General features: G+C 33.9%; 2 protein-coding genes across 3 annotated transcripts; one reads left to right on the top strand and one right to left on the bottom strand.

The window, feature by feature from the left end:
• The first annotated feature begins 2,292 nt into the window (after positions 1-2,292).
• Positions 2,293-8,275, top strand: LOC100782357 (protein pleiotropic regulatory locus 1). 2 transcript variants are annotated; one of them, XM_003533281.5, is made up of 17 exons: positions 2,293-2,569; positions 2,649-2,673; positions 2,893-3,001; positions 3,753-3,834; positions 4,401-4,463; positions 4,647-4,731; positions 5,329-5,421; positions 5,867-5,930; positions 6,007-6,092; positions 6,194-6,295; positions 6,438-6,521; positions 6,788-6,848; positions 6,942-7,008; positions 7,125-7,202; positions 7,411-7,475; positions 7,679-7,756; positions 7,868-8,275. In XM_003533281.5, the coding sequence occupies exons 1-17, from the start codon at positions 2,451-2,453 to the stop codon at positions 8,038-8,040; spliced, it is 1,434 nt and encodes a 477-aa protein (XP_003533329.1). In that variant the 5' UTR covers positions 2,293-2,450; the 3' UTR covers positions 8,041-8,275. The 2 variants fall into 2 exon arrangements, with proteins under 2 accessions (XP_003533329.1, XP_040861294.1); XM_041005360.1 differs by lacking the exon at positions 7,868-8,275 and having other exon boundaries at positions 7,568-7,691.
• Positions 8,276-9,716: 1,441 nt separating this feature from the next.
• LOC100788756 (probable 3-ketoacyl-CoA synthase 21) lies at positions 9,717-10,382 on the bottom strand. Its single transcript, XM_003534795.3, has one exon. The coding sequence runs from the start codon at positions 10,380-10,382 to the stop codon at positions 9,717-9,719; it is 666 nt and encodes a 221-aa protein (XP_003534843.2).
• Positions 10,383-11,347: the final 965 nt, after the last annotated feature.

Here is an 11,347-nt window from a genome sequence, read left to right as displayed (position 1 = left end):
TAGGTTCCTAACTAGGAATCATACACTTTCCCTTTAACACTGCGCATAAATACTTTTCTCAAGCTAAACACCAGTCGGGTTATTGTATAATTCACAGCTCACAACACAAGTATTGTCACATCAAGTGTTAATCACACACTTATTCACAACCAAATCTTATGTCCATAATTTAACATCTCATAATGTCATAATCCATCATCACATGTTTACGTGTATCTCATAAATTAACGCATGTTCAACTTTGCACTTGTACTTAATCTCAACAACAATATTATAATCTCAAAGCAATATGTTATCCCACAATTTATCATTTATACATAATTTCAATCACAATTTCATGATCCCAATAAAATTATTTATCACGCTAATCTTATTCAAAACAAACAAATTATACATAAATGCTTCTCACAAAATGGGGAGTAAAATCCCTCAAACAATTTCACATAATCATACAGGAAAAATTACAATACAATAAACATCCCAAAATAAAGTCAAATTTGATCCCCTAAGAATCCCTATACATGTTCATTCCAACCTCAATTACGATAAACTCATCCCTTCGACAATGATAGCGACATCTATAGCAGTTGTTTAAGATTCCTCAAGCTTTTCATCTAGTTGCTCTATTAGGGTTTCCAAGCGTTAGAGCGAAAGAGAAGAGATTAAAGCCTTCATTTTACTGTCTCTGTGAGAGGGATGTTTCTCTGTCGGTGGACATTATTTTGCAAATTCCAACGGTGTAGGTATGTGAAATTTAATTGCTAATATGGTGTTTAAATTTCAAGATGATCCAACGGTTAACGAGTCTGAGATCACAGTTTTACTGGAACAGGTTGGGGTGTATGCGGGAAAAAGAAAGTTACGATGTGAAGGACATTTCTCTCACCTCAGAGATTTTTTTTTTTTGCAAATTACAATGGTGAGAATGTTGGAAAATGAGTTCCGAACCTTGTGCTCAAATTTCATGAAGATCTAACGGTTAACGAGTCCAGGATCATCATTTTACTTGACAGATTTGGGTGTATGCTTGAAAGAGAAAGTGTTTTGGGAGAAGAAAAAAGAAAAACGAAATTGAGACGAAGAGGAAGGATAGAGACGTATCGTTAGCTGCTCTTGCAATTGGGTCGTTGAGATTACGGGTTGGATGTCTAATTGTCTAGGTGGTAATGATAGTATCTTGTACCTGAACCGATGACTCACTTTTTCTAAGTAATGGGAAAGAGAACCGAAACATGCCACTGAAAGACTCTACTGAGACAAAGACGGACTGTCGACAGTTGGTAAAATCTAGTATGAATCGTACATGGACGGTAGTTGGAGATAATGACTCTCCTAGGGTTTCCTCATTTGGGATCCTGGGGAAAGGATCAATCTAACTCTTGTGAAACAGCTTGATGCACCATCTCCCTTGAACCCTTTGAGCGAAATGTGACAAAAGAAAAAAGAATCTATGGACCAACCTCATCATCCATTTATATCTAGGATACTCTAAGCATATTATTTATTATATTTTTAACTCTATTTTATTTCATATAAATGAATAAATAAAATATTTTTTTTATTTTCCTTCAGATCATTATTTTAATTAATAAAATTATTTCTCCTTATTTATTTAATTATAAAACTTCATCATTTTTATAAAATTATTTATTTTTAAATAAAAAATCTTTTTTTTAATTTATTTTATGAAAAACGGGGTGTTACATATATTTTTTAATTAGGTTTATAATTTTTAATTAGGTCTTTATTGTTAAGGAGATGACCTAATTAAAAAAATAAAAACAAGTTCAAGAATCCAATTAAAAAAATTTAAAAACTTAATTAAAATTTGTTATAGTTTAAAATACTTAATTAAATGCCTAAAAAAAGACTTAGTTAAAAATTGCTAACTTTTACCTGCTAATCTCTTATATCACCTCCACAGGCCCCTTATAGTCACATGATAATTTTTAATTAAGTGCTTAAATTATTTGTAATTTTTAATTAGATTTTTAAATCTTTTTTTAAATTGAATCCCCAAATTGTATTTATTTTTAAATTATGTCCGAACTTGATTGATTTTTTTTTTGTTGGTCATTGTATTGACACGAAATTGTTCTCGTGGAATACATTAACAATTTTTTTTATTGAAGATCAGAATTTAAATATTTTGAACCACTTTTTCATCAGCTCTCTCCGTTGAATTTGATTGATTTGCCAATATACTTAGTCACTAAAAAAAAAATCATAATTATGATATGAAAATTATTAAAATATATATTTTTAATTTTTTAAGACACTAATCTTTGAATTGGCCAAGAAGAATATAGTGTTAAAGAGAGCAAGTTCTGTTTAACACAGACGAGCTGTGGTAGCAGCTAGCGGGTGAAGGTTTTTGCGCCGCGCCTTATATCACACCGTCGTCCGAAAGCGTCGTTGCCGTGAAACCCTAGAAAGAAACGACGACGTAAATGGAGGTGGAGCCCGTGGAGCCGCAGTCGCTGAAGAAGCTAAGCTTCAAGTCTCTGAAGCGCGCTCTCGATCTCTTCTCTCCCATCCACGGACACCTCGCTACTCCCGATGCCGAAAGGTTTCGCTTCTTTTCCCCTTTTCCTCACTCTCTCGGTTATACGCTGACTCCTGATTCTGATTTTGATTTTCTCGTGCAGCAAGAAAATACGCACTAGCCACAAGGTTAGTTAGTGAATCTCAAATTCCTAATCTCTATAATGCTTGCGAGTTTTGTTTAGATTTGAATTAGTAGTACTCTTGTTGCCGTTGGATTTTTCTCCTAAAACCCTAAATGACAAGATTGAATGGACTTTGGATTGTTGTGAGTGCTTTCAAGGTTTTTGGATATTTGGATTGTGAACTGAGGTCGTTGTGCTGTGTGGTTTTTGGAATGGAAATTAGGTGAGCGTGGAGTATGGTGGAATCAAAAGCACTGCCAATCAACCTCCTCCTCGTCAAGTTAGTTCTGCCACCCAGGATCCAGGGTCCTCTAACACTCTGGCTCTTCCAGGTATCTTATTTTTGGTGTGAGGGTATGGTATGGATTGATTATTTTGTATTGAAATTGATTTTAGGGTGGTTACAATTTCTCAGCCATCTTTTTGGTGTATTTCATTAACTTTTATGTAGCTTCTTGCGGCATTGCCATTGTCTTTATTACATCGGTGTGAGTGTAGTGTTTCTGTGTGTTTTTTCTCAATGCTGTAGCAGAGTAAGTTCTGTATAACTTTTTTATTTTTTGGTAGTTTAGTATATGATTTTGACGTTTGAGGGTGAAATATATAGGCATATGCTGACCTTAAGTCTCGGGAGTTGGGGAAACTCCTTTGTCCGTAAGAAGATTTGTAGAGGACAAGGTTACAGATTTGAAATTGGTGTCCTTGTTGTAATCACTGTTAAAAAAATGTTGATGAAAAATAGATCATTTAGGATTCTGTATTTAATGAATGCCTACTCCCGTTGTGTTGGCCTTTACATAACTCTTAATTCATGAACCAATGCTTTTTTTTCCCCTTGTGGGTGTAATGATATTATGATAGACATGCTTTTGACATTTGATGGCAAGAGGTTGATATGCCCTCTAGCCTATGATGTTCCTTACAACTCTGCCCTGCCCCAAAATGTACCCCCTTTCTTATTTGAAATTTGAGCATGCTTTCTGTAGTGTTTTCAGCATTTTTCCATGTAATTATTCCTCAACAATTAAGAGAACCTTGCTGTTAGTGCTCATCATGTTGATATTGTTTCTTATTATTTAACAGGTCCCGGAGATTCCAAGGATTCTCAGAAAGGAGGACCCCAAAATGCCTTGGTTGTTGGTCCAACTATCCCATCCACAACACCGTAAGTATATGTTCCTCCATTTTTCATGAACTTTGTGCATCTAGGCCAGAGGAGTTTTGGCTCATGCTTATTAGGTTTTTTTTTCTTTGTAGTTCTTGGGTTGTTTAAAAATTTATATTCTGACATATTAGCCTATATAACAGTTGAGATCCAAATTATATTCTGCTTGCAAAAGTTTAATAATGAATCATGTAGTATTCAGTATTCTAAAATATTCTTTGAAGAACCTATTTTGTTTTCAATATAATAAGAAACTGTTTATCGTGTGAAAAATGATGGAATTTTGCTGATTTGTGACATTTTATTTTCAAAAGAAAAATAAATGGGATTCCATGCACTGGGAAGTATGCTGTTCCATTTGCCTTTTCTTTCATTTTGATTCTTGCTTGTATTAAGATATTTTAATGTTATTTCTTGAAGTCACATTATTATAAATCTGTGCCATTGTAGAAAGAAAGCCATAGGTTATGACATTCATTGAAGCATGACCTGTGTCACACAGTATGCTAAGTTTCAAATAGCTGTTATTGAAGACTGTTGGTTTTTATGTTTTTGTTCATTTACAGGAATGATACTGGTTTTCAGAACAAAAGTACAGCGGTTGTTTCAGCCTCTGGTTCATCTGAAAGGTTCAGGCTTTCTCTTCATGCTTTTTATTGTTTAAAAAGATTCCGAGATAGATGATTTGTGACTTGTAGCTGTCCTTGTTGCATATATTTTTCTAAGAGCGTAATGGTCATTTGTTGGTTCTGTACACTAATTGTGATATTGTATTTAGTTTTGACTGAACTGCTATGATTTCTACATTACAGAAATTTATCAACATCTGCTTTGATGGAAAGAATGCCAAGTAAATGGCCACGTCCTGTATGGCACGCACCATGGAAGAACTACAGGGTACAAACCTCATCCCTTTTTTAATTATATTTAATGAAGGATAAGTGGCATTAGTATTTTTTATTTTTCATTCTCAGATTGTGTGAACCAAAACAATTTTAATTGGGCATGTTTGGTGCAGTAGCTAGTAGTTTAGCTGAGACCTCAGCTTAGTTCCATCATGCTGTTGCCATTTTCTTACAATTAGTGCAAGGTTACCTTGGATTTACATGGTCAGATAAAGTAGAGTAATACAAAGAAAATAATTTATATAAATGTTCTGTTGGACAGCCCCAAATGTTGAGGGAATCTTAGAGCTTATTTGCTGCTTTGCTTTGATTGTTTAACATTTTTATTTAACTTAGCAAATTTTCTAGTAGGAATGCAATTTCTCAAGATTTTGTGGTTCTATTCAACTTAGCAAATTTCAATTTTGAATCTTGGCCATTCAAACTGACATAATATCTAAAATAATTGATTTCTATGCTATTGTCTTGATTCTTGTAGTCTTTTGTTCTAATGAGTTCTGACCTATGTAATTTTCCGAGGCCTTTTAAATTGTAATACTTTTGATATAGTTTTAGTTGAGTGATTTGAACCTTGATAAGTTTGTTGTAGGTCATCAGCGGTCACTTGGGATGGGTGAGATCTGTTGCAGTTGATCCCAGTAACACATGGTTTTGTACTGGTTCTGCAGATCGAACTATCAAGGTATTTGATCACAAAATGCATGTCATAGTTGCTTGTTATGAAAAGGCATATTTATAAGAACAAAAATTTAGTTGGCCATGTTGAACTGTTGATTCTATGGGTTACTTTTCTTTATAATTTAATCTAAACAACCCTGTGTTTTTATAAATATTTCCAGATTCAACTTTTTATCTGCTGCATATTTTTTTGGTGATTATAGGATATTTAGTGCCTTTGCAAAATTATTTTGACCATGTGAGGTTGCTCTCTTCCTAGAGTTATCTTTATGCAATATGTTAATCTTTTATTTATTAAAAATATTGGTATGTTATTACCATGAACTTGCTATAAATTGGAGCTAAAAATTTTAAAAGTTTATGAACTTATTATGCCAAATGTATAATTTTTCTCTGCTCTATTCAAAACTTTAGTTGGTTTTTTTTGCTTAAGTTGTTCCTTTGGGCAGATATGGGACTTGGCAAGTGGAGTATTGAAGCTCACATTAACAGGCCACATTGAACAAGTTAGAGGTATGATGCCAAGGTATTATTGGTGGTGGTAGCAATTGTGAAGCAGGTTAATAATAACAATGTACTTTTTTAACAGGTCTTGCTGTTAGCAACAGACATACTTACATGTTCTCTGCTGGTGACGATAAACAAGTTAAATGTTGGGATCTTGAACAGAATAAGGTCAGATCTCCATTTCATTTATTGTTTTGGACTGAATATTTCAGCAGTTACTGGAACTCCATCAAATTGCAGGCTACTAAAATACATGATATTGTATTTAGGTTATTAGGTCTTATCATGGTCATCTGAGTGGTGTTTATTGCTTGGCTCTTCATCCCACAATTGACGTTTTACTAACCGGAGGACGTGATTCTGTCTGCCGGGTATGGATTTTGCTGATATAGTTTCATTATTATATAATTAAATGAATGTGATCCTTTCTGGCAAATAATTCCGAATATTTTCAAATTTCTTATTAAGGAATAGAAATGTAAAATTCATACTTTGGTGATGCTCAATTTTCAGGTTTGGGATATACGAAGTAAAATGCAGATTCATGCTCTTTCAGGTCATGATAACACTGTCTGTTCTGTGTTTACGCGGCCAACGGTATGCAGACTCTTCTGTTGTCTATATCATTTTTTTCTTGATATTCAGTTGTGCCACAATATTGCATAGTCTATATACATGCATTTGTCCTCCGACATACTAATATCTGTAAGACTGGTGTGCAGATTATCTGATTTGTTTAGTCCCCTGCTCTTTAATATGATAAATGTGAAAACAGACTGTCATTTTAAATGCAGCTTTGAAACATGTCATAATTTGTTCTATTTTTTTAAACCTTTATTTCCCTGCTCTTATTTTGTTTACAGGATCCCCAAGTTGTTACAGGTTCTCATGACACTACCATCAAGATGTGGGACCTTAGATATGGTAATTTATGGTTTTATTTTTTCCTATCTTCTTGCTTGTCTGTGTAGTGATTATATGCTCAATCTGACACATGATGCAATCATTTTCATTCAGGTAAAACAATGTCAACTCTTACAAACCATAAAAAATCTGTTCGAGCAATGGCCCAGCATCCCAAAGAGTATGTGTTTAGATAGCAGTTGATTATTACTTGTGGAATTATATAATATGGTTGGTTAGTTAAATTTGTTATTCTATTTTGTCTTATCGCCCTCTTTGGTTTTTTGTTGGCTGCAGGCAAGCTTTTGCATCTGCTTCAGCTGACAATATTAAAAAGTTCACCCTTCCAAAAGGAGAATTTTGCCACAATATGCTGTGAGTTCATAAACTTATTTTTACCAAATTATGTGATTAGGGAATCATTAATGAATGGCTGGATTTTTCCTGGGGGACAAAATGCCAAATATGATTTGTCTATACCTAATATTCAAGTTCAAATTATACTGCTTGAAGTAGAAAGATATGGTTGGAAAGATATTTCTCCAATAATTGATGGCTTTTCATTATTCTGCTTAATGTGCAGCTCTCAACAGAAAACTATCATCAATGCAATGGCTGTCAATGAGGAGGGTGTGATGGTTACTGGAGGTATGGAAACAAATTAAAACACTATCAGGAAATAAGTTTGTGGAATAAATTCAACTAATCCGTGTCGCAATATTTCTTGGGCATGTGATCAGGATTAATGCCTCCCCAATCTTGACTTATTGTGTCATACTGAAGAATTTGATATGGATATTATTTGTGTCCCTTGCATTAAACTTTATGCCCTTTTTTTATCCTGGTTGAAGGCGACAATGGCAGCATGTGGTTCTGGGATTGGAAGAGTGGTCACAATTTCCAGCAATCCCAAACAATTGTCCAGCCTGGTATGCTCTTAGGATGTTTAGTAATTTGCCACTTAGTTCTATCATACCCACGAGATTGACAAGTATAATTACTCTATTTGCTTTCCTCTTTCCTTGACCTCCCTCCTACAGGTTCATTGGACAGTGAAGCTGGTATTTATGCTTGTACCTATGATCTTACTGGTTCGAGGCTCATAACCTGCGAAGCTGACAAGACGATAAAAATGTGGAAAGAAGATGAGAGTGCCACTCCAGAAACCCATCCCCTTAACTTCAGGCCTCCTAAAGACATCCGTCGATTCTAGACATGCTCCTCATTTATCTCAGGCAACTTATTCTGCTAATACAGAGTGGGTATGTGCTATCTGGAGGGCTTGGTGTAAATTTACTTGTTGGGAGATTCACAGTTCTCTTCTTAGCAGGCTTTTATCATCATTTTTGTATCACGAGAAATGTTAGGAAAATACTCTCAAATACTCTTTTGAACACAATCTTTCTTATTGATTGAAAATCACAAATTGGTGGATGCTACATATTTAACGAACCTCCTTATTTTGTATTTTCTGATAATTTTCAACTAGTAGGAGAGTGTGGTGTCAGAAAGTATGTGTTAAAGAGTGTGTAACACTTCTGTGTGCATCATTGGATTGCTTGTAAGATTATTCCTACATAGTTCGTGTGTCTCAATAGCTTTGCATTTCAGTTGACTAGACTCCTTGTAGAATTGAATAGAATGACGTATTTTAGTTTTGGAGAAGTTAAACGAGAGCTTTTGAAGAATTTGAAGTATATAAACTGATTTTAACTTATTGAAGAAGTTTGATTTATTATTTTTTTTTAAATATTTATTGAAAAGCTTATGTCCTAATTCGCTTGTTTTTTTATAAATCTCTGCCTTTTATTTTTGGAGTCTGGGATGACCTTAATACCGTGTCTGATATAATCCCATAATACTGATTCCACTAGATGGGACAGTTCTATACTCAATAAGATATTATTACATCCGGTCTAATATATATAAGAAATAAAAGATAATATTTTTTTTTCTAATTTTAAGAAATATGAAATTATTTTATTGTTAAATTTTTATTTTATCCCTAATTAATTGTGTAATCTATTAATTATATATATATATATATATATATATATATATATATTCATTTTTCATAAAAATGAGTTATTGACCTATTAACAAGATATAGTCTAATAAAAATAAAATTTATGACATTAATCAATTTTAATTATTTTTATTGGTTTTGATAAATTAGGTAATTATTTTTTTATAAGATCGGAGATAGTATTATCCATGTATTATGACTGTGTTTGTACTAATGTAAAGGTATTTGCCTATTTAAAATGAGAAAATGGAGTCCAAACTGCTTGATTAGTCGGGTTTATTTTTAAGGTCATTAATCTGAGTCATTTTTTAAAGGTCATTAATCTGTAAGTTTTTATTAAACTTTTTAAATGTGTTAATATTTTTTAACCTATCTCAAACTAGATACATGTATCTATTTTCTTTTAAATATAGCGTTTATATATTAATATAATCTAGAAAGAGTCAAGGGGAAAGAATTGCAACTTAGTATGCCACCAGCCTGCTACAAGGCAGACGAAGCACCCTGAGCATTATATCGGTGAAAAACATTTATAAAAATCTCTTTTGAGCTTGATTAGTTTTTTCTTTTTAAATCTATCACTCGGTTCATTATGTAGTATACATTGAGCTTTGTAATTGAAGTCCTATTGCTATTTTTTAGCACCTGTAAATACGAAAATGACTCTTGCACACAAAATTACACCATTTAAAACAATTCTCAATTTTAGTTATTGGTTAACAAAGTGAATAAATAGATTGGTTACCCAACTGCAACTACATTGGATATAATTTTTTTTTTCAAATTAAATATTACATTTGGGAAGAGGAATATAAGATGTTGGAGCTTGAAATTTAGACTCAAATCCACAATGATCAGTATCCTCAGTTTGTTCTCACAATATCCACAGGGTATGAATGAATTGTATCCCTCCATGCAGTGGCAGTGTCTGGCTTCACATCACAAACACACTTCCACACAGCACTGTTACACTTGAATCCACTTCCAAATGCAATTTGCCACACCCTATCACCACATTTCATCCTCCCTTTTGCTTCTATGTAGCTCAACTCATACCAAATCGAAGAAGATGAAATGTTTCCAAACCTGTAAAGAGTCATGGTTGACGGCTCCACATCCTGTTTCCTAAGCCTCAAGTTTCTTTCAACAGCTTGAATGATGGCTCTCCCACCTGAATGTATGCAGAAATGCTCAAAAGCATGGTTGAAATTTGGAGTGTACATGCTTATCTTCCTTGCACTCCAAATTTTGTTACGAATAATTGAAAACAAGTACAAGAATTGCTCCTTCAGAGGCAGAACCAATGGTCCTAGAGAAGCTATGTTTTTCTTCAGTGCATCTCCAGACACATTTACTATGTTCTTTGAGATGGATATACCTTCCTTGTTCTCTGGATCAACTTGTTGGTAGACACATCCATGAGATTGATCATCCTGTGCAGTGATTGTTCTAACAATATGCTGAAGTTTATACTTTGCCTTATGCATATCTTGGACTCTACTAGACATCAATATAGCTGATCCACCCATTCTGAATAGACAATTAGATAGGAAGATAAGCATGGCCAGTGGTAGCCTATAGGAACTTGGTGGACAGTAGCAGTTGAAGTCTATCAAGTAAATTGGTGCTTTTCTTCTGCATGCATAGAAAAGGGTTGCTGCTAGAGAAGCAACCAAAAGCAGTGTGAAACAATGATGATAAGGTGAAATAAGGTCTATGATTGTATTGATATGTTGTCTCGATATTTCCACTGAGGAACAAAGGCTGTGAGGTTCCATTTTGTAAGAAGTTTGAAGTTGATTTGTTTTGGCTAGTGGTTTGGTTTTAGGCATATGGGGTAATCTTTTATGTGTTGATATTATTATATGGGGTTATGAGAGAGGGAGATTGTCATGATACATGGTTTGGCATGAAAAAGTGGGAAAAGGAAAATGTGGTTGGAGCTGAGCATGGCATTCTTTTAGTGTTTGCCTAAATAATGCCGTTGTGCACGGTAACATCTTGTCACGCAATAAGAAGGGATTTCCCCCCTAAAGGGTGAATCTCAGGATCTGTACAATGAAAATGTGAATGTTAGTAGCAAACAAGGTTGAACTTGAGAGTCTAGGATCGTATTGATTCGGGTAACCAAATATAAATGACCTTATAAGCTATTTCGTAATTAGCTATTTAAGCTACCTAGCTGCCTAACTCATTCACCCAAGTTAACGAGTTACCTGGTCACTTGCCTATCTCATCAACCAATAAAAAATGACATATTCGTAACCCTTAGACAAGTGGCAGTCTTTAGACTTATACAAAATCCTTGTAAAATTATTAACTGGTTAGAACATACCAACCATGTAATAAGAATCTATTAAAACTTTACTATTTTTTTTCTGACCATACCATTAGTACAAAATAGTCCCATCAAAAGCAATGATTAATTTTCATCGGAGATCATAAATGCACAAGATAAGTATTCTTTTTCTCACACGATTTATTCCATACCTAA

Source organism: Glycine max, chromosome 9, assembly GCF_000004515.6.
Source record: "Glycine max cultivar Williams 82 chromosome 9, Glycine_max_v4.0, whole genome shotgun sequence".
Classification (NCBI taxonomy): Eukaryota; Viridiplantae; Streptophyta; class Magnoliopsida; order Fabales; family Fabaceae; genus Glycine; species Glycine max.
The sequence above is the reverse complement of the archived record's forward strand: the minus strand, read 5'-3'. Positions and strand labels throughout refer to the sequence as shown.